This window comes from Astyanax mexicanus, chromosome 23, assembly GCF_023375975.1.
Source record: "Astyanax mexicanus isolate ESR-SI-001 chromosome 23, AstMex3_surface, whole genome shotgun sequence".
NCBI lineage: Eukaryota > Metazoa > Chordata > Actinopteri > Characiformes > Acestrorhamphidae > Astyanax > Astyanax mexicanus.
Window position 1 is genome coordinate 9,243,210 of NC_064430.1, and position 25,101 is coordinate 9,268,310.

The 25,101-nt window shown below is 36.3% G+C and overlaps 1 protein-coding gene and 1 long non-coding RNA gene across 3 annotated transcripts in view; one reads left to right on the forward strand and one right to left on the reverse strand.

The window, feature by feature from the left end:
• The window catches only part of slc12a4 (solute carrier family 12 member 4), a 51,247-nt gene extending 26,964 nt beyond the window's left edge, over positions 1–24,283 (reverse strand). Inside the window, exons 1-2 of one of the 2 annotated variants that reach the window (XM_049471093.1) lie at positions 23,949–24,283; positions 168–259 (exon numbers count right to left, since the gene is read on the reverse strand). In XM_049471093.1, the coding sequence (XP_049327050.1) occupies positions 168–259; positions 23,949–24,087 (231 nt within the window). In that variant the 5' untranslated portion in view covers positions 24,088–24,283. Of the gene's footprint in view, positions 1–167; positions 260–6,327; positions 6,452–23,948 lie in introns of those variants that run through there. The other variant, XM_049471094.1, reaches the window with a different exon arrangement.
• LOC125787210 (uncharacterized) lies at positions 16,148–24,749 on the forward strand. Its single transcript, XR_007429134.1, has 2 exons — positions 16,148–16,536; positions 23,265–24,749. It is a non-coding gene; the product is annotated as an uncharacterized LOC125787210 (long non-coding RNA).
• Positions 24,750–25,101: the final 352 nt, after the last annotated feature.

A 25,101-nucleotide genomic window follows, 5' to 3' on the forward strand; every position in this document is an offset into this window, starting at 1 on the left:
ATCGGAGGAAGCATGTGCTAGTCTTCACCCTGCTGGTGTGTTGGGGCATTACTAGTGATAGGGGGAGTCCTAATGAGTGGGTTGGGAAATTGGCCATGTAAATTGGGGAGAAAATGGGAAAAATTAGAAATAAAATGAAATAAAAAACAAACAAAAAAAGTATTTACCTCAAACAAGGCCAAGTTCTTGTCATAATAGTCAGTCCTCCTTGATGAGTCTGTATTGAGGAAAGGACTGTCTTCTTTATGATTGCCATGACCTGTTGGATAAAAGAGAGTAGAAATTTAGAGTACAAATTAAGTTAATCATTAATAGCTCCAATATAAACCACTGCCAAAATCTACTTCCTTCTAGGTGTATTATCATCAGACTAAACTGCAAAAAAGTCAAGTTAAATCCTGTTCAATCTAGTTAAAATAGCAGAGATTTCTTTACTGATTGCTTAGGCAGATACAGTATGTTTACTATTTGGCCAGTTGTTTCCTGAATTAAGCAAAATTATCGGCCAATACAATGAGACACTTTTAGTAGATTAAATCACTTAAAACAGTGCAAGAAAGTTTGAAATAAGCTGTTAATCCTTGTAATAACACTTTAATAAATTATTAGAAATATTAGATATCTAGACTACATGTAAGAGGATTTAGAAGTGTATACCATGAAGTGTACTTTCTCTCAAAGATAGTCCATCCAGTTATAACCTAATTCTTCCTCCAGAATTAAATGTTGGGGTAGTTGGGGTAGGTGTTAGATCCAAGCTCAGATCAGATAGGAAGATGTATATAAAGAATATAATGAATATATGTATGTGTATATATTATTTTATTAGATAATTTCTTTATATAGCTATATTTATATTATGTATAAGTCAGTTCTATTAATAATTTGGAAATAATGACATAGTAAGAAATGTGCTTATACAACTGGTTCTCCACCAAGGAGAGGGGAGAATGGGTGGGGGGAAAAAACTTAGAAAAGGATTGGAAAAAAGGTGGGAAATAGAACAAAGGAAATGCCACAAAAGTCATGCAAAAAAAAAAAAAAAGGAATTCAGCTTCAAATAAACCAAACTAAAATACAAGCAAACTCAAAACAGACTGAGCACAGCTCAGTTCTCTCTTTTTTGCTTTCTGTTGAGATCTTTTTGCTTTTTTTGCTTTCTTTTGAGCTCATTTTCTTCTTTTGAGCTCCTTTTCTTTTTTATACCTTCTGTTACCGCTTAGTCACCCCTCTACAAAGGTGCGACAGAGAAGTCTGGTTTTACTGAGGTTTATATAGGTTTTACTGGTTTATAAGGTACAGGTGGGAATTCTGGGAGTTGGAGTTTTGAGATTCATCTCTACCACTTCTTCCCCTACGTCTAACAGCCCCCTGCTGGCAGTCCGTGGTGCAGCACTGCCCATCACAAAAAAATATATCTTGCACAATAAAACCATTGCAATTAAGCAATTTCCAACCTCACTCAGCTCTGTTTTCCTTTTAACACACTCCCACAAGCTATAACTCCTTTTCCAAATGCCTTACTTTACTTACATACTAATTACTGAATCATGATCCGCTGTGGGTTTAGCAGTATGCGTTCAGTTAGATGTGGATTTATTGGGTCACACTGTCTTAATCATGTTTAGAAAAATATGTCTCATGTACTTGCAGACAGCAAACAATAATATAAAGTTGTTTACGTGGATTATGTGGAGATCTTTTCACGGCAGGCCGACGTCAGTGGAGACATGACCAATCCTAATGAGCAGCTGAATGTCCAGAAAAACAACAAGGGCGGTATTAGCTTTACTAGCAATGTTTTCTCATGTAAACCGTGATTATGTGGAAAGCAGTACTGGAAATGTTGAGTGCTGGAATTTATAAATAAAAGCAAAGTGTTATTTAGCTCCTCTGTTTTTGTCTCATATCTTGTAATCCATCAATAAATCCATGCCCATTGCATTAATTTCATTAAATCCTCATTTTTTTAAGGACAGTGGCATGGCCTGGAGAACTACCTGAAGGTACTGTGTGTATAAACAGTCCTTTTTTAATAAACTATCTACGCATGTTTTAAAGTTCTCAGTAGGCTTGTCCCGATCCGATCCAAATATCGGATCGGGACAAGCCTACTGAGAACGCAGATATTTGCAAAAAATGCGTATCGGATCGGCAGGCACAAGAAAATGCCGATCCAGACTCCCGATCCAGTTTTTTTTTGAAAGCTCGATCCGGGTTTTCCAGCGCACCCATTTAGATAATCCATTCCAGTTTTGCTGTGTTTTCGCCAGTGAGAGTAAAATCCGGTCCGGTGAATTTCACCAGCTCAGCATTCCAGCTCTCAGATTTAAATACATGGTGGACGGAGCCTGGAGTTTCTCTAAAAAATTCTCCTGTATTTCCACTCACCACTGCGTGTGTTTATCAGACTATTATAGTTTAGACTGTTTTAAGTTGTTTTCCAGTGTTACGTATAACTAAGTGATTTAATGTGTAAATAGTTTAACTGTTAGACTGAGTTACTGTGGATTACAGTGTAACTGGGTGATTTAATGTGTAAATAGTGGAATTATGCGCTCCTAGCTCTGTTACTAATTCACATTATTTTGTCCGCAGGGATGAACGTAGGCCGGGAAAGATGAACTCCGGTCAGACCGGCTGGAGGCAGCGTTAGCTCCCTTTATGAAGAGTTTTTCTCTTTGAATTTAATAAAGTTTTCTCTCTCTTAACATTAATATTTTTGCTTGTTGTGTTTTTAGTGTCATTATGCTTATTGTAGTATCTCATCTCAACTAGTGGGTATGGGTAAATTTCACAATTATTTGCAAAAGAAGAAGTTTATGAAACATGTTATGTTTCTTATTTATGCAACTAAAAGGTAAAACTGTGTGAAACGTAGCTTAGTTTGATAATTTAGCTTTGATGGCTTATACAAAATATTTATTATATTATAGTTACATTACTAACACAGGAGTTGGCTGACACCTGAGCATATTGAAATGCTCGTCTTTGTAAAAAAATAATCTCCCAATCATATTTTCTACTCAGGTTGTGTGTTTTGCTATTTTAATACAATTTACAATATTATTTGCACTTATTGCTTTTTAAGCATTGGTTTACTGATGGCATTTCTGCCGATATCGGTATCGGATCGGAAGTGCAAATAAATATCGGTATCGGATCGGAAGTTCAAAAAGCTGGATCGGGACATCCCTAGTTCTCAGTGGCTCGTTAAATGTCAGGGCTCTCAGAATTCTACCAATGAAGTGTGGAGCTACTTTAAGATTGTTAATGGTGTAAAAATAGTGATTTCTTTGCATAGGTAATTTTATGCCCCTATCACTAGCATTGTAAGCCTGTTGGGAGTGTCGGCTAAAAGCAATGTATTTCTGGGAGAATGCTGGGGGTAAATGGAGGTCTATTGGAGGGCTTTTTTAAAAAAATTGTGCCCGTTATCATGTTTTATTACAGCCCAAGTCCATTTTACACCAGATTTCTCCTTTAAATGTTTATACAGTTGTATACTGTAGACTGTAAAAAAGATGGACGCTGTGTCGTCGTTCCCATTTGTTTAATAAAAATGAAGGCAAAATCTTCCGCCATATTGGCGATCCTGAAACCTACTTCGAGTCTGCGCAGTACAGACCATAGGAGGGAGAAAGACTGTGGAGAGACAGCCTACTTATATAAATAACCCCGCCCCTGAGGGCTGCCTCCACAGAGCTATACACAGTCTATGGTCCCACCCATACAGTCATTGGTCCCACCCCGGCTAGGTGTAACCCAGCCCTTTTACAATAACCACACCTTTTTGAATAGAGCTGAATAATGTTTAAAAAAAAAAAGAATTATGTGGGGATATAAAAATTCGACAATATAAGCATAGGTTACACTAGCTGTTGCATTTAAATAATGGAGATAGAATTACAGTATATTAGAAAAAAACGTGATTGAAAGTTGTCTTTTTTGCCATTGAAACCTATGGGGATGGGTGGGGTTACACAGCTTTCTGAAACCGAACAGCAGGGGGCGCCCGACCTGTGGTGGCTTCACTTTTGAGAGACGATGCTCTGTCCAGCTATATATGTTCAGTCTATGGTTCAAGTGTTAAAGACAGTGAAGAGCTGGTGTGCACGGATACTGCTGAACATGTTCCAGTCTGGTTATATTCTATATTCTGTCAGTAACTAGTGGAAGGGGCCCACTTGATTTGGATTCTTATAACAGTTTTGTTGTATTTCTCTGCATTAACCATCACAATTCAAACGACCTCCTCCACAGTTTGTCGTTGCATTCAATACAATTGCAATTGCTTGCTTTGCCTGTTCTATTGCAATGGGTCTGACACAGTGTAAGAAAATTGCATTTCTCCAGAACTATGGTGCAACATGAAACAACAATACAATAGACAACATAAAGTACATAGAACTATAGAACAGTACAATAAATACAATACAATACAGCAGACAAGAGACAATTTAACAGACATGGCAGTTCTTTGTTCCCTGAATGGCCAACAAGATTTACCCCATTTACTAAAAAACACCCTAGTTCAAGAACCCCTTCACTACTATAATGGTATAATTTTTAAAAAATATCAGCTTCTGAGAGTATATCTTAAATAATAAATCAATAAAAAATCGAAGTATCTAAAACCATACATATTAGTTTATAGTAGTTTCTGAGTAAATAATGTTGGAGAAACTTTTACCACTATCTGATCATACGAAATACTCAAGAATACCACAGTGATGGTGATAGGAACACAGGAAGACGAAATAGTTACAATCATGTTGCCTATTTCCTTAAACATTGTTTTGAAATAGTTTTCAGAAGCTTTGTTCTAACCATACACGTTTTAACCTGTTTTAAGCCCAACAGACTCGACAACGATTTAACTAACGTTTTTCCTCAGATTTACCACTATTTTAGCATTATGCTCGTGATCTTTCATCAAAAGCTCAGAGCTACAGGTGTTTTGTAGGGTCATTGGTAGCTTAGGGTAGTAAATAAAAGTGCTATATTTGCACTGTATTCATTTTGAAGGCTGACTTCATTCAATATGTTTCTCAATATGTTTCTCAATGTGTTACATGGTGGATTGTCGCAAGATTCTGAATCGTTGTGTAAACCCAGCTATCAGGTTTTGTTTAGTAAAACATTGGCTGAAAGTTACAGTTAACTTTCTTAGAATGTTCAATCCCTCAAGTCTTACAAGAACGTTTGTGTTTAATTTTTTTTTTTTTTTAAACGTTCTGGTAACATTGCTGCTCATCACTTTTAGTTTTAGTTTAGGTTAGAAATGTTACTTTTTTTTTTTTTTAAAGTAACATAATTTTTGTTTTTTTCAAAATTTTAGTATTTCTCTATCTGAGATTGATGTTGTGTAAGAAACATTCTAATAACATTGTGAATGCAAACCAGTATTATGTGTCACATATTGTCTAAATGTTCCTAAAACATTGTTTCTGTAATTTTACAGACTAACCTTCCTGAAACCTTTACAAAAAAAATGTTATGAAATGTTCTTATAACGTTTGCAATTTTAAAGAAAGTCATTTTGCTGTGATTATGCTAATGATAAAATGATGTACACAAGGTACTGATATTTGATTAGCAATCAGAATAAACATAGAGAACTTGTCCTAACTGATCTTTATGTAACCAGACGTATCAGTCAGACGTTCTTCGTGCTCATGTTTAAAACGTTATATCGTTATATGATCAGTTTGTCTTAGATTAAAAATAGTTTTATGAGTTTTAAATCTGAATTATTATTTTTTTGTTTGTTTTATTGTACAGTACTTGGTTGACTTAATGACCAATAACCAGCAAGACCATGCTCAGCATGCTCAAAAACCCAATGACCAAAACCAAATGCAGCATACACTATATTGCTCAAAAGTTAGTTAACCAGCTAGTTTACCCGCACAGACTATGTTTATGTCTGGATAAGCAGCTTTTCAACCACCTTGACCACTAACCACTGGCTTAGACCATCTAAAACCAGCTATCAGTAGAGTCTGGTCTTAAAAAGAAGTCAACCAAATCAACTCCACATATCAAAATCTCTCCCAAAAACTTCCTGTTATATACCGATACCCATCACTGAATCCTCAAAACTATTATTTACACATTTAAAAAGCTAGTATTGACCTCTAAAATGCCTGGTTTGACTCTACTAACAAACTGTACCATCTGACCTGACCCCTGCCAAGTATGTAGACCATACAATAAAATGCATGGAAACTAATCAGATATTTATGTTATCCTACATCCCTATAGACATATATGTCTCTTTTTCATTTTACATTTTTTTCATTTTGAAGGCTGAATATCACTCACCGCTGTCTTGGGTTGGTGTGCCGTTAGCATTAGAGTTAGCGTTAGCATTGCTGTGGGTCAGCATGGCTCTGAGTGATGGAGTGTGAGCGACGTTATGAGTTCTGGGCATAATCGACCTCTATCCAGGCCACTGGGACTTGGACACACACACACACACACACACACACACACACACACACACACACACACAGACAGAGGGGGCCTAATACTGCACTGTGCTGTTCTGTAAAGGCTGACACACACACATACACAAGGCCTAATACTATGCTACTCGGACAACAGTGACACACATAGCCAGCTACAACATAGACAGGACCCCATCAGAGGATCTATAACACACACACACATATATTATGGTAGTACATCACACAACTACAACGAGTTAAAAAATTTACCACCATAAAAAAAGTTGTTCACACACTCCTACATCCCCTTAGGGCACAAATCAGTAATGATGCATCACAAACACGCTCCAGTTCCCATCACACTCGAGTGTGAAAATGGACTTGTGAGCTACATGTAGTAGTATGCTATAGATAATCACTGTCCCTCTGTCTCAAACATGGGAAATTCTGCCTACTCATGTCTGAATCAAAGTTTATTAATCTAGCCGAAATGTTTTTAACCTTTTTTTACTGTGTGCTTTAAAATATTTTACAACCACTCAAAACTCACCACCCTTATGGCCAATTAACCCCCCAAATGCGCACCAGAAAGCAACAGCAGACAGGCAGTGTGGGTCTGATGTGAATTTGATGTGAACAGTCAACCGTGGGTGGGGTGGGATGTGTGGGGGTGGGATTTCAAAGGGATAGTAAAACACTGTGTTTTTCACTGTACTTTTATCTACAAAATCTTTAACTGTTATCTACAAAACCTTCAAAAAAAAAAAAAAAAAACTACAAACAGAATACTAAATAAAATTGCATTTCTGTACCCGTAAATGACCTTATTGTGCACCTTCATAACGTAATGAGCAGCTCTGGTTTGCTGAAAGTCTGACTCAACTTCATGTAGTGCTGGGCGGTATGGCCAAAAATGTTTTTTTTTTTAGTAGTGGTTTTTGCATGACTGGGCTTTAATATAGGTTTGTGAGTTGTACTGTTAGGAGTACATATAATATCAAACACTAAGGCTTTAAATGAAGGCTTTGATTAGTATTGGGTTTACTTTGTCCCACACAATCAAACAATATATGAAGAAATCAGACTTTATTATCAGAAAAATAGCTAAACAATGTAAACCATAGACCTTTAAAATAGATACACTAACAAATTTAACACGGCTCTTTTTACAAATTGAATATTTTAATAAATATTTCCATAAATACTAAAAAACATCCCTAAAATACTCAATGTTTAAGTATTCACAGAGATATTTCTCAAAAGCTCTTTTGCACAATAGATACAAGTTTAATATCAATTTACTAAATGTTATTTATGAAGCCATTATAGGCATTACAATATTTAAATCAGCTACAATTCCCTTTTTTCTTAAGTTAACAAGTACATTTAAATGATCCTTCAAGCTACAGTTTTAATATATTTAAAAGGGCTGTAGGTACTGTTTTATTTTTCTGGATCAAAACTGTGCTGTTCTGCACGACGCTCCACAGCGCCCTCTAGCAGTATGGCGGCATGAGTGAAACGTGTACCGATTCAAGTTCACCCCGCGGTCACTTCATGTAATTGGTCTGAAAGCCTGAACCATCTTTAAAAAAGGGCTTTCATGCTGCAGACAAACCAGACCGTAGATCATTAGATCCAAACTAAGAACACCTCTTTTGGTTACACCAAACTCCTTGGTCTTTAGGTCTGTGAGGGCAAACGTTCTACCTACTAAGCCACCGTGCCGCCCTTAAAGCTTAATTATAAACAAAACATGTATTTAGGTTTCCCCAGTTTCAGTTTGTGAAATAAGATCAGAATATTTGAATATTTATTGATTCTCTCTCTCCTTCTCTTGAATCTCTACTCCTGTAATCTCTGGGACCCTATTTTTTTACACTCTGTTTATTTAAGAAAAACTTGCATTTGAATTGCACTGAAAGGAAGACAATTCCTTATTTTTTATTGTTTTTCCAAATGACAATTCTATTAAAAAAAAGAAACAAAGAAACAAAGAACTAGAAAAGATGTCTAGTGAGGGGAGAATTTTTATTTAATTTTTTATATATATATTTTTTATTTTTAAACTTTGTTTTGTACTGTTCCATTGTTTCTAAACAAAAAATGTTGATTGTGATACTAAAGTATTTTGTTATCACTTACAATGTTTGGTGAAATTATATCCTAGGTTTTTGGATCATTTGGATCTATAAAGCTTAAATATTAAAAAGTATCGGTATCAGTATCGATATCGGCAATACTGGCCCTGCGTTTACTTGGTATCGGATCGATACCAAAATTCCCGGTATCGCCCACCTCTACTGTCCACCTCAGTTACACCCTCAGATACAGCTTTGCTTGCCTTTTATAGCTAGTGTGTGGAAACTGCCCTTTCTTTCTCCCTCTCTCTCTTTCTGAGTTTTTAATGGATTTCTTGGAAGAAGTTTTAAGATCAGCATATAAAGGCATGTTCTTCTACCAGAGAACAGCCCAAATCCATTAACAGCCTTGCAGCCTTGTTTTATCATATAATGCAGACGCACTTAGAGAGATAGGAAATGGAAAGTGTGGCTAGACATTAGCCATTAGGTTGTTAATGATACAAAATTAGACATAGAGAGTGAGAAACAAGCTTTTATTTTTTTTCTTATTTTGTTCTAATGAGGGGAGTTGAGGCCTCAGAGGGAAAGAGAGGAAACGGGAGTGTGGTTCAGTGTGATGATGCTGCCCTCTAGTGTCAAGCAGCGTGGTAGAATAGTTGAACACATGAGCTTGATGTTGGTAGTGCGCATGCGTGTAGTTACAAGTACCAGATTCATAAAGATTTTAAGACTAGGTTTTGGAAAGTGCATGTGGATTTTGCATGATCTATTGTGAGTTAATACCATATGGTAGGTGCAATTTCTGTTCCATCTTATTCAAAGCCAGAGTTCTCATTAATAGGCATTTAAGGATTTAATTAGGTTGGAAGTCATGCTGCTTAGCCGATTACCTGCTAAGATTTGTGAGGAAAGAGGTCTGTTTTGGTGGTATGATAGATTATTTGACATAAATTTGGGCCTATTTTGGGTATTGGGTGCCCAACTGAAAATCATTTTCCTGTTGTCCATGTTGTGCCCCATTTGAATCAATGATGGGATTAGGAGGAGTTACTCATTGGCCCCATATAGGCCATACCTGTCAAGTTTTGGACTTAAAAATAAGGGATTTTTTCCGCCGCCCCAACAGCCCAAACGAGGGGAAAAAAAAAAAAAAAAAAAAAAAATATATATATATATATATATATATATATATATATATATATATATATATATATATATATATATATATATATTATATATATATATATATTTTTTTATTTAATAGATTTAAAATTGAAATTGAAGGGTGCACAAATTTACAAAAAGGACATGGATCAGATATATTCCATAAGTAAATAATAGTCCTAAGGGGCCTACACAATTAATAATCTTTCATTAATACTTCTTTCTATTGTTCAGTCCACTCCTGATCAGTTCAGTTAATTTCAGCCCTCTCCACATTTTCTCTCTCTCCAGCTCAACCATCTCTTCTACCCCTTCTAAATAATACATTACACCACAATACTTGAGATTTAAACAAATTCTAACAAACCCTAAAACTAGCCCTGAACAAATAGAGTTTGGAAATTATAGTTATTGGCTGATCAGGCACATCAGGGCAGGGCATTATATGTATGTAGATTTTTCTCAAACCCTGAATATCTATCTAGTTAGCTAATTCTAAAGTTAAGCTAACTGAGTCACAAGCTGTATTTTATTAAACACACAGTGGGTTTAATTTATGTTTTGATTCAGAGAAGCGTCTTTTTAACCAGCTATCAGAAACAATCTCATCACAGTTTACATGGTTAATTACCTTTCTTTTAGAAAAATCTCCGTATATCCAGATTAGTTTTAACGACAGCTGCTCCGACTAGCTGCCTGAACTCACAGCGAGGGGAGGGGCGGGGCTTCCCGCACACTAAACTGCGCTCCGCAAAACCAGCAAGCTGATTGGCTGTTTCTCCTGAAAGGCGGGACATTCTCCTTGAACCGGCACCACGATTGGTTAAGAGACACACAACGGTCAGTGCATTGTCGCCTGTGGCCTATATATTTTTTTATTTAGTATAATACGGGAAATTTACGGGAAAATACTAATACGGGAGGACGGCGGGAAAGAGGAGTAAAATACGGTAGTTTCCCGGCCAAAACGGGAGACTTGACAGGTATGATATAGGCATCCCAAGTTGCAAAAGTTGATTTCAAGGAGGTTTTACTTTTTTTTTTTATTATTAAATTGAAAGTATTCAGAGGTGAAATGAGTTTTCTTTTTTTTCTTTTTGGAAGGCCCTGCCTCTGCTTTCCTTTTTTTTGTTTTTTGGAAAAAAGCCTTTATTTGACCAAAAATGACAGTTACAATATCACAAAAAATTGCACAACATCAAAAACATTTCATATCATATTACAATAATTATTAATATTGCCTCCGCCATGATCTGCTTTCTCTCACTCGCTGAACAAATCCCGTCCGGGAGGGGGGAAAAACACTGCCCGCCCACACTAAAAACTGATTGGCTGTCTCACAGACTCTTTGCAGAGAACAGGCCAATCAGAACCCTCTCTGTTTTCTCTCTCTCCTTCCCACACGCGATTAGAGAATAAAAGTCTGTGGCCTGTGTGCGCGTTTGGGGCGCTCGTTCTGAATTCCGGGAGATTATATGTGACTCGCAGGTATCAGGGAGCCACTACCGAAATGCAGGAGACTCCCGCAGCTTCAGGGAGACTTGGTCAAAAACAAGATCCTGGTTAAAAACAATGTGGGCTTTAACAATAAGACCTGCTTGGAAAGCCAAACTGGCTCCCAGTAATTGGGTCCCTCAATTGCCTGTTGCTAGGAATACAAAATTACTATCATTCTTGCTGCTGAATGCCATCAAATCCTCACATTAATGCTACAAAATCAAGTAGAAACTCTTTGTAAGAAAATAAAGACAGTTACTCCACCAGAAGTTGGATAATCTATATGTTTATAGGGAAGAAATAACAAATTAGTCCAATACTTGTCCTAATTATTTAGCTAAATACGTAATAATTTAGTTATTAGATCAATATGGGTTGCACCACATAAAAACTAGTATGTACAGTATCTCACCCTTAAATTTCTGTTAATATTTCAATGTATTTCTTTCATGGAACAACACTGAAGATATGACACTTTGATATAATATACAGTAGTCAGCATTCAGATTGTATAACAGTTTTTACTGTTATACAATTTGCTGTACCCTCAAAATAACTCAACACAAAGCCATTAACCCCCTAAGTAAAAATTGACAAATTGTGCCCAAAGTTTCAATATCCATAGGTTGCTTTTTGAAAAGAGAGTATAAGTGCTGCCAGCATTGCTGCAGAGGTTAAAAGAGTGGGGGGTTAGCCTGTCAATGCTCAGACCGTATTAGCATTAGCCACTAACGACGCTAAGCGCTAGCTTTTTCAGTATCCAGAGGCGAGTATTATCGGCCTGTAGCCTGCTGCTAAACACGGTTAGCATTATTTAACTTAGCTGACCTGCTGAATTAGAGGGAAAACATGACCACACCACTGTTCCTTACTATTATAATGCATAATGCACCTCATAATCTGGTGTGCCTTATGTATGAAAATATACCAGAAAATAGATGTTTATTGATAGTGAACCTTATAATCTGCTGCGCCTTATAGTGCTAAAAATACAGTAATTTAAACATGGTATTTAGCATATTACAAAACTATATTTGTCCCCCAAACATTGGTTTACTATCATATTCATACATATTTATTCATTCAACAGGGTCAAATGTTGAGCCTGACCATTTACATATTTCAATAATAACATAACATTTAAGTTGTAGCCTGCTGCTAAACCCGGTTAGCAATATTTAACTTAGCTAACCTGCTGAATTAGAGGAAAAACATGGCCACACCCTGTTCCTTACTAGTGTCACATAATGCGCCTTATAAACCTTATGTATGAAAATATACCAGAAAATAGATGTTTATTGATAGTGAACCTTATAATCCTATATAAGCCTTATAGTGCAAAAATACAGTAATTAAAAGATTTTAAATTTAATTGACTAGAAGGGAATTTAAACACAAACGTAAGAATTTACTTTCTGCACAATTGGTGCAACCCAGCCCAGAACAGTAAATGTGGATAGAAAGGGTTCAGTAATTTTTTTTTTAATGGCTTTGCTGCAAACTGATGCTAGTTCCAAAAGTTTTATTGCTTCACCTACACTGCTTCATCTGGCTGCAGCTGGACATCATCTGAAATAGTACTATTAAGGTTATAAACAGCCAGAGGTGGAAAAATACTGAAAAATTGTAATTAAGTGAATGTACCTTTACTTTGCTAAAATTCTACTCAAGTAAAAGTAAAAGTACCCATTTAAAAATCAACTCGAGTAAAAGTAAAAAGTACTCAATTTAAAATGTACTTTGAGTTACATAGTTACTTTTAATTATTTGATGTAAAAAAGTAAAAACAAATCATAAATTTAATTGTTTTTAATTAACTATTATTCCACATAATATATTTTTTTTTACTCAGTAACGGGGAGTTTTCCAATGTAGCAAAGTAAATTACTTGTATTAAAATGTACTTGAGTAAGAGTAAAATTACCTATTTTTAAAAATACTTAAAAAATGACAAATTACTCATAAAATCTACTCAATTACAGTAACTTGAGTAAATGTAAATAATTACTTTCCACCTCTGTAAACAGCCTTATCACCACAAGTTATTCCTAAACCATGAAATTACACATCTTTTCTCCAGGCTTAGCTTCACCTGAGAAGCAGTTTAACTCTCTGAATGACTGAATAAATATTTTTTAAAAGTGCCTGTCTGGTCCTGCCTGCAGAGAAAACTTTTAATAGGGACTCTGGGTGGGAGCTTATACTGGAAGTCTCATTATAAAGATTAAAGTCTGAGAGTTTTATAAGACACACACACTCACAGAATCACCGACTGTGCGGCTGCAGGAGAGAAAGGAGCAAACTGTGTTGACAAGTCCGAACACATTAACAGCGCTGTGTCAAACATTCCGTACAGCTTTTCAGATCAGAGACTGACACAGCACAAAGCAGGCCTGCTGCTCTCAGCTAGCTTTAGCTTTAGCATTAGCGTGGGTCTGCGTATTGAATGAATTAGGTCCCTAACTTCCAGGGACTCACTGGAAATAAACATTATGAGATTGTGTTTACGTAATTATTAATTAAAAACACATTCAAATATGATTTTATGCTGAAATAATGTTGTTTGGGTATTTAATTTCATTTTTATCATTACCATTAAATATGAAGCATTAAATGTATAGCTAAAGCTAAAACAGTTAATCACCAGCTTAGACAGTATCATTTTAATCTGGTTTTAAAGAGCACGTCTTTCTAGTACAGTTAGCATACAATATATAATATACTGTACATAATATGGCTCGTCTCGACAGTCAAGGCTTTGAACATACATTTAGGCCTTTGTTCTTGCAAACATGTAATTTTCTCTTTAAGTGGTGACTTCCAGGGTTCCCACAATCCTAGAAAGACCTTCCAAGAACACTTCAGAGTTCATAAGGATATGAAAACATCTTCTGAAAAAAATCTTCTCTTGGGAAATTCTTAAATATTTGTTCCTAATATGTTTAATTTGGTTCCTCCGGTGCCTCGTGTAAATGCACAAAGTATTTTTTAGAAATATGTCTATTAAATATTTGCTGTATTTCACCACTATCACTCTCCTCTGGATGTACAGTACAATGTGTGGGTCTAAAAATGTCTCATGTTGACCTAAGCAGAACTCTGACCAATCACAAAACTATTAAAACTCCACCCTGTCTTTGAGTCTGAGCAACCAAAACCGGTGAGCAGGTGAGCTGTCGCTTAGCAACCATCTGCACCACATGGTATTCAGCATATTACATATTATATTTGTCCCCCAAACATTTGTTTACTATCATATTCATACATTATTTATTCATGTAACAGGGTTAAATGTTGGGCCTGACAATTTCCATCTGACAATAATAACATAAAATTTAAGTTAAAAAAAGGGTCACTTGCAGTGTCCTTCAATCATTTCTTCAATGATTATGTCACAAGAACTGATTATTAATTTGGCAAACTGGTAAGCTGTCATTTAACAACCATCTAAGCTAATAAAAAATAATTTGGCTAACTTTAAAAGTGCACAAGAAGCTCATTAAAGTGATGGTGGCGCCCAGAGATTAGGTTATGCTACGAGTTGTAAACAGTGTTTTTTAATAAGCTTCTCGTGCACTTTTAAAGTTAATAATGCCTTATTTTAAGTTACAGAGCTCTCCGGATTCTACCAATGAAGTGTGGATTCCCTGAAGCACCCGCTGTGAAAAGCACAAAATTACTGGATCTTGGAAAGCTGTAGGAGAGCAGAGGTGGGCTATTCAACAAAGGTGAGTACTCTTCATCATGTTTTACTACACCCACAGTCAATTTTACACCGGAGTTCTCCTTTAAAAGAATCCTTTTGTGGAATGATTCTACATATCACCATACAAATTGTTTCAATGCGGACCAGTTTGATACTATATATAAAATAACTAATGAATAAATAAATTAAAATGACACTCTACAAAATCCTTCACAGCCATCTCTCTACCGGGAGAAGCCCACATGGACATGGAAAGAACATAAAAATTCCACCCGGATAGGGACTTTTTGATCTTATTAAAGAGATAAAAATTACAGCTCCTCTGAGCTCAAACCAGACTCTAAGTTTTCCGAGGCGGCCGCGACCAACGCTCGCGAGAACTGCGACCTGCTTTCCGACCTTTAGTTCTAATAGTTCTACAAGGACTACTGGTTCATTCTTTACAAACTAACATACAGACACTATGGCAGAAGCTGGAAAGAGACTGAATATGTCTGTGAAAGAGAGAAACGAGAAAGAGAAACTAATCCACCTGAAACATTTATTACACTCTACAACTGTAGGGGGAGCCCACGAGCACAAAATCTCAATCCTACCTAGTGGAGCTTTAAGTGGCTAAGTGAGGTGACGGATTATTATCTTTTAACTGTTTCAAAAAGGTTGCATGGGATTTCACAGCCTGGAACTATTTAGGAACTTTTATTCAGCACACATTTGGTGTCCAGCTGCTGACGCTGTCCTCTTTAGACATCTGTATTTGCACATCTGTTCACACGATCTTCAAAGGAAGCAGCGGTTAAGTGTAGATATAGGGCAGTTGCAGTAGGAAATCTGGTCTTTAGGTCTTCTGAATGAAACATGAATAGCTATGATCCAGCATGTGATATAGAACAGAGAAAACACTGTTTTTAGGCTATTTTTAGTTAAGTTTTTTTTTTTTTTACACCAAAGCTAAAGCTAAAACTACGGGATCAGTTTAAGCCGATAATTCCTTTTGTGTGTGTTTAATTATTATTAATAATATTGGCATGTATGTATTAAGATGTCTGTGTTTGTGTGTTCTCGTGGATAGCTATCATTATTACCTTAATTCTCTTAAACCCAGGGGGCTAAAAATCCTTTTGTGCGTTAGCGCCCGTTAGAGAACACTAAAGCCGATTAGGTGCAGAAAACATTTTACCACCTTATTAAAGAGCTTAGGTTTGAAATCCTATAGGCCAGAGTTCTCATTTAATGGACGTTTAAAGATTTCATTAAGGTGGAAGTCATGCTGCTTAGCCGATTAGCCACTGCGATTTGTGCGGAAAGAGGCCTGTTTTGTGGTATGCTGGATAGTTTGACGTAATGTTGGCTTCCTGTGTGTGTGTGTGTATGTATATGTGTGTGTGTGTATGTGTCTAAGCTGTGGTGATATGAAGAATTGTAATGTAAGCACTTGCTAAGCTAAACAGAAGACATTAACCTGTGTTGAGTAGAATGCTGTGCACACCTGGCCAATCCAGCTGCTTATATCCCTGTCTGACCACTGTAGCCACTAAACTAACCAGCACAAAGGCTCTGCTCTGTAAATGACTGTGACACATCTGTGACCATGACTGCGGTCAGCTGTTCCACAGGTAAACTGTCCAAACAGGTGAGTGTTTTTTTAACAGCTGATGTTTGCAATGCTTTCATTAGATATGCATTTATAGAACAGGTCCTACTACACTTATACTATTTAACAATCATTTAAAGCAGTAATTGTCAAACTGGGAGCTGCAGTGAGGTGTATCTCTTCTTTGTTCTGAATTGTTCAGTTGAGAATTGCTTATATTTTATTATATGCTCTTGTTGCACTAAACAAGGACTAATATGGCTATTTGACTTATATTAGACACATAATTAACAAACTAACTGTGTTGTCTATAATAAACTGTTTTAAGTAATTTTGCATGATTTATTAATATATTTGCCATAACTGAATCAAATTGTTATCTGCTGATTTGACATTTATTATCAGATCAAAGTTTTTATTTATTTATTTATTTATTTATTTTTTGCACAATCATACATGGAACACCTACCAGTAAAAGCTCTGACAACTGTATAGTCACAAAATAAAATCAAGAAAAATGACAGGATGGATGAAAACAAATAATTAATTATTATTATTATTATTATTATTATTATTATTATTATAAATCAACACCAACAGTGATTGGCTTACATGTCCAATTTAGATAATGCAATTCATTTTTTGCAACTTTGTCTAATCTGCTCTGTGCCTTTAATGAAGTCTAATTAAAATCAACTTACTGACAACAAATAAATGGTGGCAAACATGTTTCACAGCAGTTATTAAGCGTTATTAAGACAGTAATAGGAACGTACAGTTGAACCCTGCAGAATGTTAACCTGCTGTGAAGGAACCTTGTGTACTGGCTTTGAAGTACTAACAAGGGCTTTAGTGATGTGCTCCATGTGTGTGTATGTGTGTGCATGAGTGTGTTAGAGGGGCATGTTGAGTGCATGGTTGAATACCTGCTGGAGAAAGCGGACATTTAACCCTTTCAGGCAGGCAAAGAGAATTGCTTTCAAAATGCCAAATTTTCTTGTACGAAGCACTATCAATAAATGTCCATTTTCTGGATTATGTATTATTTTTTTACATAAGGAGCACCGGATTATAAGGTGCGTTATGAGACACTAGTAAGGAACAGGGGTGTTGCCATGTTTTCCTTCAAATTCACCAGGTCTTGCCGCTGGGTGGCAAAAAAAAAGCTAATGCTAACGCTGCTCCAGCAGTGCTAGCCGGGGTTAGCAGCAGGCTACAGGCCGATAATACTTGTCTCTGAATGGCAAAAGAGCTAGCGGTTAGTGGGGTTAGCGGCTTATGTTTAAAACTAAAACTCCTGTATAAAACTGCATTTCAGCGGAGTGGTTTTACTGCTTCTTACAACCTGACTGGTAAAACTCATACATAAGGTGCACCGGATCGTAAGCCACACTGGCGATTTTTGGAAAAATTTAAGGATTTAGGTGCACCTTACAGTGCAAAATATACGGTTATATGATTGTGCCAAAAAGGATCTGTAGCTAGAAAATGTGACCTGTTGAGAAGTTTGCAGACAAATTTGAATGCATTCCTTTGGAAGAGTTTTGGTCACTTTATCTTTGTTTGGATGCTTATTGCATGAATTCTATTGCACGTATCCTAAAGCTGTACACAAGCACACAATTCCAGATCAGGATAAACGTGTCAATATTTTGCAAATATTACCTACCTTTACTATCTCTTTTCTCTCTTCTCTCTCTATCTATTACCACATAACATCAAACAAGAAAAAATATATATGTATATATCTTCCTTAGCTATTTCTCCATTTTTCTCTTTCCCTTTCCCATTTTTCTATTGTGGTTTACAAATTGTTTTGTTTGCTTCAATTATTATTATTTTTATGATTATTGTTTTTTTTATTATTTGAGTATGAGATACAGTAGATTTGTACATTAGCATCAGCATATGCATCATATTTATCAGTAAATCCTTTAGGGGTTAAGATGACCTTTTAAACCAACTCACTGGCCCAGTTCTAATTCTAAACTGAAGTCAGGCAGATTGTATAGTGAACTAGAAGTCATTTGCAGTGAGCTTCTCAGTCACTGAGAGAGGCTGCTTCAGCAGATCTTTCAGTAGAACTTCATAATGCTCTTCTTTCAGGAAAATGTCGTCACTCACTGCTTTTTTTGGACTACCAGGCAGTTCCCACTCTGCCTAATATAGCTGAGGCTTGTTTTTCTGTTCTGAAGGACTGCTTCCACTGAATCCAACGCTACATTAACATTACAAGCAAAATTGTTGAAATCTCTTAAAAGTTTGGGGTCAGATCAGATTAGGCTATCTTGATGGTTCACATTCACAAATGTAAATGTGAACAAATCTGTCCCTAAATCGCCTCACATGCAGCACATTGATACATGAATAAACGTATAAATATAAATATAAATTTGAGAGACGACTCTGAGCTTTATTAAGCTGAAAGGGATGCGTAAGCAGCTCATATGTGGAGCATCTTATGCTCAAGTGAATGGACAAAGCAAGAATGACATCACTTACTCCTAATTTTAACTCACATTGGTGAAGCATGAATAAAAAAAATAATTAGATTTTAACTCAAAAGGGTAAGGTAATTGCTTGAATAGTTGGATCAGGAATGACATTAGTAAATCTCATTTACCTTCAAATCAAGTGGGTGAAGCAAATAATTGAATGGATGTAGCATGAATGACATCAATAAATCATATAATATTAACTCAAATAGATGGAGCATAAATGACACCACTAACTTAAAATATATTAAATAAAAATAATATGATTTCAACTCAAACGGGTAAAATAATTGCTTGAATGCGTGGATTAGGAATGACAGTAGTAACTCTCATTACCTTCAAATTAAGTGGGTGGAGCAAATATTGGATTGGATGGAGCATAAATGACATCACTTACTAAAATAATTTGAACTCAAATGGGTGGAGCTAATATTTGAATCAATGAAGCCAAATCGGCATCACTACTTTATCATTTTAATTCACATGGGTGGAGCAAATATTTGAATGGATGGAGCATGCATGACATCACTAAGTCATAATTTTACCTCACACGGGTGGAGCTAATATTTTAATGAATGGAGCATGATTGAAATCACTGGAGCATGAATGGCATTACTAAATCATAAAATATTACCTGAAATCGATGGAGCATGAATCAAAGTCAAAATTTTAACTCACAGGGGTGGAGCTACATTTATACTTGAGTGGGTGGAGCATGAATGACATGAATAAATCATATAATAATAACTTAAATCAATGGATTTGATGGAACTTATAATTTTAACTCACATGGGTAAAGCTAATATTTGAATGGATGGAGCATGAATTACATCACAAACTCATACTTTTAATTTATAAATATAAAGTATATTCAAAATATTAACTAAAAAGATTTTATTTCAACTGCTTTAATGGGTGGATCAGGAATGACATTAGTAAATCCTATTTTCCTTCAAGTCAGGTGGGTGGACCAACTATTTGGATGGATGGAGCATAGATGACATCACTAACTAAAATACGTTTAACTCAAATTGGTGGAGCATAAATGACCTGAAATGAATGAAATGGATATATGAATTACTTGAATGGGTGGAGCATGAATGGAATTGGTAATTCATATAATTTCAGTTCAAATGAATGATTAACATACTTCATCTGATTCTTTGGAATGAAAAGGAATTGAGACCTTGGGAAACTGAGAAAGCCCATCCAGAGAACTCCTATATGGGTGGCATTCATGAGTCACATTTCCAAAATAAAAGTCTTTACTCTTCCCGAAACGTAAACATCCCCTTTAATTCTATATTATTAACATGTTGATGTTGATTTTAATGTCATGTTTAACGTGTCTGCCATCATGTATCTAAACATACAAACAACTCAGGCCTAAATGATAACTGTTTCTGTGCTTTCTGCTTTCTTCAGCCTACGATTTGTAACAGAGCTGGAAGAAGCTGCCTCGCTTTCCTTCCCATTTGTTTAACTGCTAAATCAGCTGTTTAACACACATGCCTGCACTCACACAGGCCTCTCTGTCTTGTCATCCCTCTTTCTTTCCTGGTATGTGTTTATCTTTCCTTGGCTGATGCTGGCTGTGTGGTATGCAGGCAGCAGGCCGTGATGCTCAGACCAGGTTTGGATTTTATAATCCAAAGAGGCTCAAGCTGAGCCCCTGTTCCTCTGATTTTGTGTCAAGGATTTGGTTGAGAGCTGTGTTCTTTATTCACATCAGTTCCAACAGATATTGAACATGTATGGAATTTTCACCTTAGTTTTACGAACAATATTTGGTAGAATTATAAATATCGTTACTGTAAAAATTTCAAAAATACAAGCAGTTCAGTTTTGTTTGAGGGCTTTTGACCATACATCATCCTATTGAGGTCAGAAACCACAAGATGATATCAAATGACCTACAAAAAGAAAGGCAAATGGCAGCTGGGGTGAAGATCACAGAAAGAACAGTAAAAAACAGGCTCCTAGATGCTTAAGTCATGTAAAACTAGAAAAAAGTCCTTCATCAATGAGAAGCAAAGAAGAGCCAGGCTGAACCCTATAAGCCACCCAAAAGCAGTGTGTAAGACTTGTGAGGGAGAACATGCTAAGATACATATTCCATCAAATACTGATTTCTAAACTCCTACAGCATTAGTATTTTTGTGTATAAATTAACATGTAAACGTGTTTTCTTTGCATTATGTGAGATCTGAAAGCACACCACCTTTTTTTTTGTTATATTGACCAATTCTCGTTTTCTGCTAATAAATGCTCTAAATGACAAAATATTCATTTGGAATTTAGAAGAAACGTGGTCAGCAGTTTATAGAATAAAACAAGGTTCATTTAACTCAAACATATTATAAACTATAGATAAACCCCTGCTTCTTCAGCTTGATATAGATTATAGGTAATAAATTTAATCATTAAAGTTCAGGAAAGATTGTTGTTAAGCATCATTTGAACTGTGTTATTGCATTAAATTTGCCTTTGTATATATGCAAAATTCTATATTTATCTATATTCAATATTCTGTTAATATTAATAGTCCGAATTGAAAGTTTTGAACAAAGAAAATTTTGGCAAAAATATTCTGTTTTTTTTCTTTTTCTCCTAACATAAACAGAAAAGGTCCTGAAAATGTATGTACACACACACACACACACACACACACACACACACACACTCAAGCATCCTCTACTATAGCAGAACGACTGTAGGTGTGAGTGTGGAGTGTTCATCAGCTCAGTCTCTAGCTGTTCCACTGCAGTTCTGATGATCATACACAGAGTGTGCAGTGTGTGCTGGTCTGGCCTATACACAGCCCTCAACTCACACTGGAACAAAGTTAGCACTGTGTTCATTACAGTGCCCACCCATCCAAACCACGCATCACTTCCAACTACTCCAGCCCACTGCATCAACCAGCACATCCACATATTCACCCAAATAAAGTCTCTAATTATCCTCAACTAGGAGAACAAATCAAACTCTGTCTAGATCTGTTTAAACTGAGTAAACCCATAACTTATTATTAACCCATAAATTATTATGACAATGTTTCTAAAGGGAATTGTGCAACTTTACAGTAATTCTCTGCAGTGGCTAAAGTTTATGTGACTCATCATCTTACAATAATGTCTGAATTTGTAATGATAAATGCAAAAAAAAAAATATATATATATATATATATAAAGAATAATAATAAAATTATGAAGTGCCTGCAAAATGATTTCCCCTTCTAAAGCAGGGGTTCCCAAACTTTTGCCATTTGCCATTAAATTGACCATTTTAAACAAATATATCTACTTGACTGTCAGTGTAACCATTCAGATTTCATTTTCCAGCAGGACTTTTAGGCACACTGCCGAAAGTACCAATTGGTCTTATATAATATTCTAATTTTCTGAGACACTGATTTTTTTTTTAGGTTTTTATTGGCTGTAAGCCAAAATCATCAACAATAAAAGAAAAAAAAACACATAAAATAGTTCACTCTGTGTGTAACACATCTATATAATATATGCATTTCACATTTTGAACTAAATTACTGAAATAAATCAACTTTTCAACTGTATTCTCATTTTTTAGATGCACTATAATGTGTGTGTTCTTACTAGTGTTGGTTCTTTTGTTTTGTATTTTTTTTTATCATGGTGTATTGGGCTATGATGTATCATTCCTCCTCTATAGAACACTCTTCCATATACAGCTCTGGGAAAAAAATAAGAGGCCACTTAAAAATGATAATTTTAGTTATTTGATTTTACCAAATTGAAAACCTCTGGAATATAATCAAGAGGAAGATGAATGATCACAAGCCATCAAACCAAACTGAACTGCTTGAATTTTTGCACCAGGAGTGTAAAGCTATCCAAAAGCAGTGTGTAAGACTGGTGGAGGAGAACATGATGCCAAGATGCATGAAAACTGTGATTAAAAAAACAGGGTTATTCCACCAAATATTGATTTTTGAACTCTTAAAAATTAAATGAATATTAACTTGTTTTCTTTCATTGTTTGAGGTCTGAAAGCTCTGAATCTTTTTTGTTTTGTTTTGTTTCAGCCATTTCTCATTTTCTGCAAATAAATGCTCTAAATGACAATATTCTTATTTGGAATTTGAAAGAAATGTTGTCTGTAGTTTATAGAATAAAACAACATGTTCATTTTACTCAAACATATACCTATATAAGCTGTATAAACATCTATTTTCAGTGGTTACATGTGTAATTCTAATAGTAAAGTGTATTTCTTTCTTTCTTTCTTTCTCAGCAGATGTTTCCTTCTCAGCCTACTGTACAGTGTGGCACAGAGACAGACGACAGAGCGGGAGAGAGGGAACGAGTGCGGAAAAAGTGATGAAGAGACGGGTGATGGGTGTGAGACAGGCCCACACAGCTGTTGTTGTCAGAGGAGAACGACAAGCCCGGGAGAGAAAGAAACCGTGGGGGAAAAAGGAGTTCCATCTTTTGTGTGGGAACACTTTGAGGCCTGTCTTATTATTGCACTGCACCACCCCCCCCCCCTCTCCCAGCCACCCCCACCTTTCCACCACTTCTTCCCCTCCTGCTCCAATTGTTTTCCCTTTTGTCACCACACACAGTCATGTTGGGCATGGCAGCCCACTCCACTCTGACACAAAAATATAACGCCTGCTGCTGTGGTTTCTCCCATATCCTGCCTTTTTCTTTTCTTTTTTTTTCTCGCTGAAATTAGAACTCAGAATTGTTCGTAATTTAAAAAAAAGTAAATCCCGGAAGAGTTGGGAAAAGTGAGATGTCAGTGGGGAAAAGCAATGTAACCCTAACTCCCACGGCAGGAGGACGGTCCATGTGGATTCAAAGCTTATGGTTTGACGTTTCTATGTACTTTAACGTCTTGGATACTTTTAAGTACTTTTTGTCAAGTAAAAATCTATGTAGATGATGTTCTTCATCAGTACTTGATGGAACTTACCATCCGAGCTGACTGTGTCTCCATGTCCAGGGTATCCTTCTTGCCCCGTGTCTCTGTAATCCACCCAGTTAATTCCTTCCAGGCTGTCATAGTTAGACTGGGATTTGTCCTCTACTGGAACCACAGTGAAATGAGGCATGTTCCCAGTCGTCTAGCGTTTATCTCTCTCTTTCTTGTTTTCTCTCTCTTCTTCCTGGATAGACAGAGAGACAGATAGATAGATAAACAAATAGATCAACAGACAGACAAACTGGGCTGAGGACTCTCTGAGCTAAACTCCACTACTTCCAAGCGCATTCCTCTGCTCTTCGCTCACTTCCTCCCAGTACTGCCACATTACCATACTCCCCTCCCTCTCTCCCTCTCTTTCCCTCTAGATCTCCCCTTGCTCAGCCCCCTAGTCCAGCCCCCCTGGCCCTGCCCCCCTTTGCCCTCGGCTGCAGTAGCAGCAGTGAATAGAGTAGAGCAGACACTGACGCACTCTTCGCCCGATTCTTTACAGCCCAGCCTCACTTCCCCCTCATTTCAGGGCCTGAAATACATGATTCACACCCAGACAACAAAAAAAACAACAAAAAACAGGGGCAGGCCGGCCTGACACCCCTCACAGATGCTGCTGTTCAAAAGAAGAACTGACCTCTGATTGCCTACGCCATCCAATGACTGATTCCTAGAGTCTTCTTTCCAGGAAAGTTGAGTAAAGAGAGAAAGGAAGTAAGAAGAGCAAATTACTCATAGCCAACTACTAGTAGAACTGCTGTAATTAGAAGGTAAAGACTTTTATGGAATAGTCTCTGTTTTTTTTTAAACAAGTTACCTGTAGCTCTATTAAAGGGCTACTTTTAAAGCACATTAATACTAAATATGGTTGAAAAAACGTATTTGTCTTCTTTTTTCTTTCTTTTTGCTGGACTACTCCTTTAAAAAGAAAGCAACATCAGTGGAATGGCCACTAATCAGCATGTTGTAATCATGGGTGGGTCATTTACAGTTACAGAAATACTTTTTACTACCGAAACAGCATAACTAGGGCTAAAGCCCTCCTACATAAGGCCTACAACTATTGTTGGAACTACTACAGCAACCCTTGAATCATAGTGGCAGTGTCTTAGGATGCTGGACCACTCAAAGCCCCTAGTTGTCAATTTTTTTT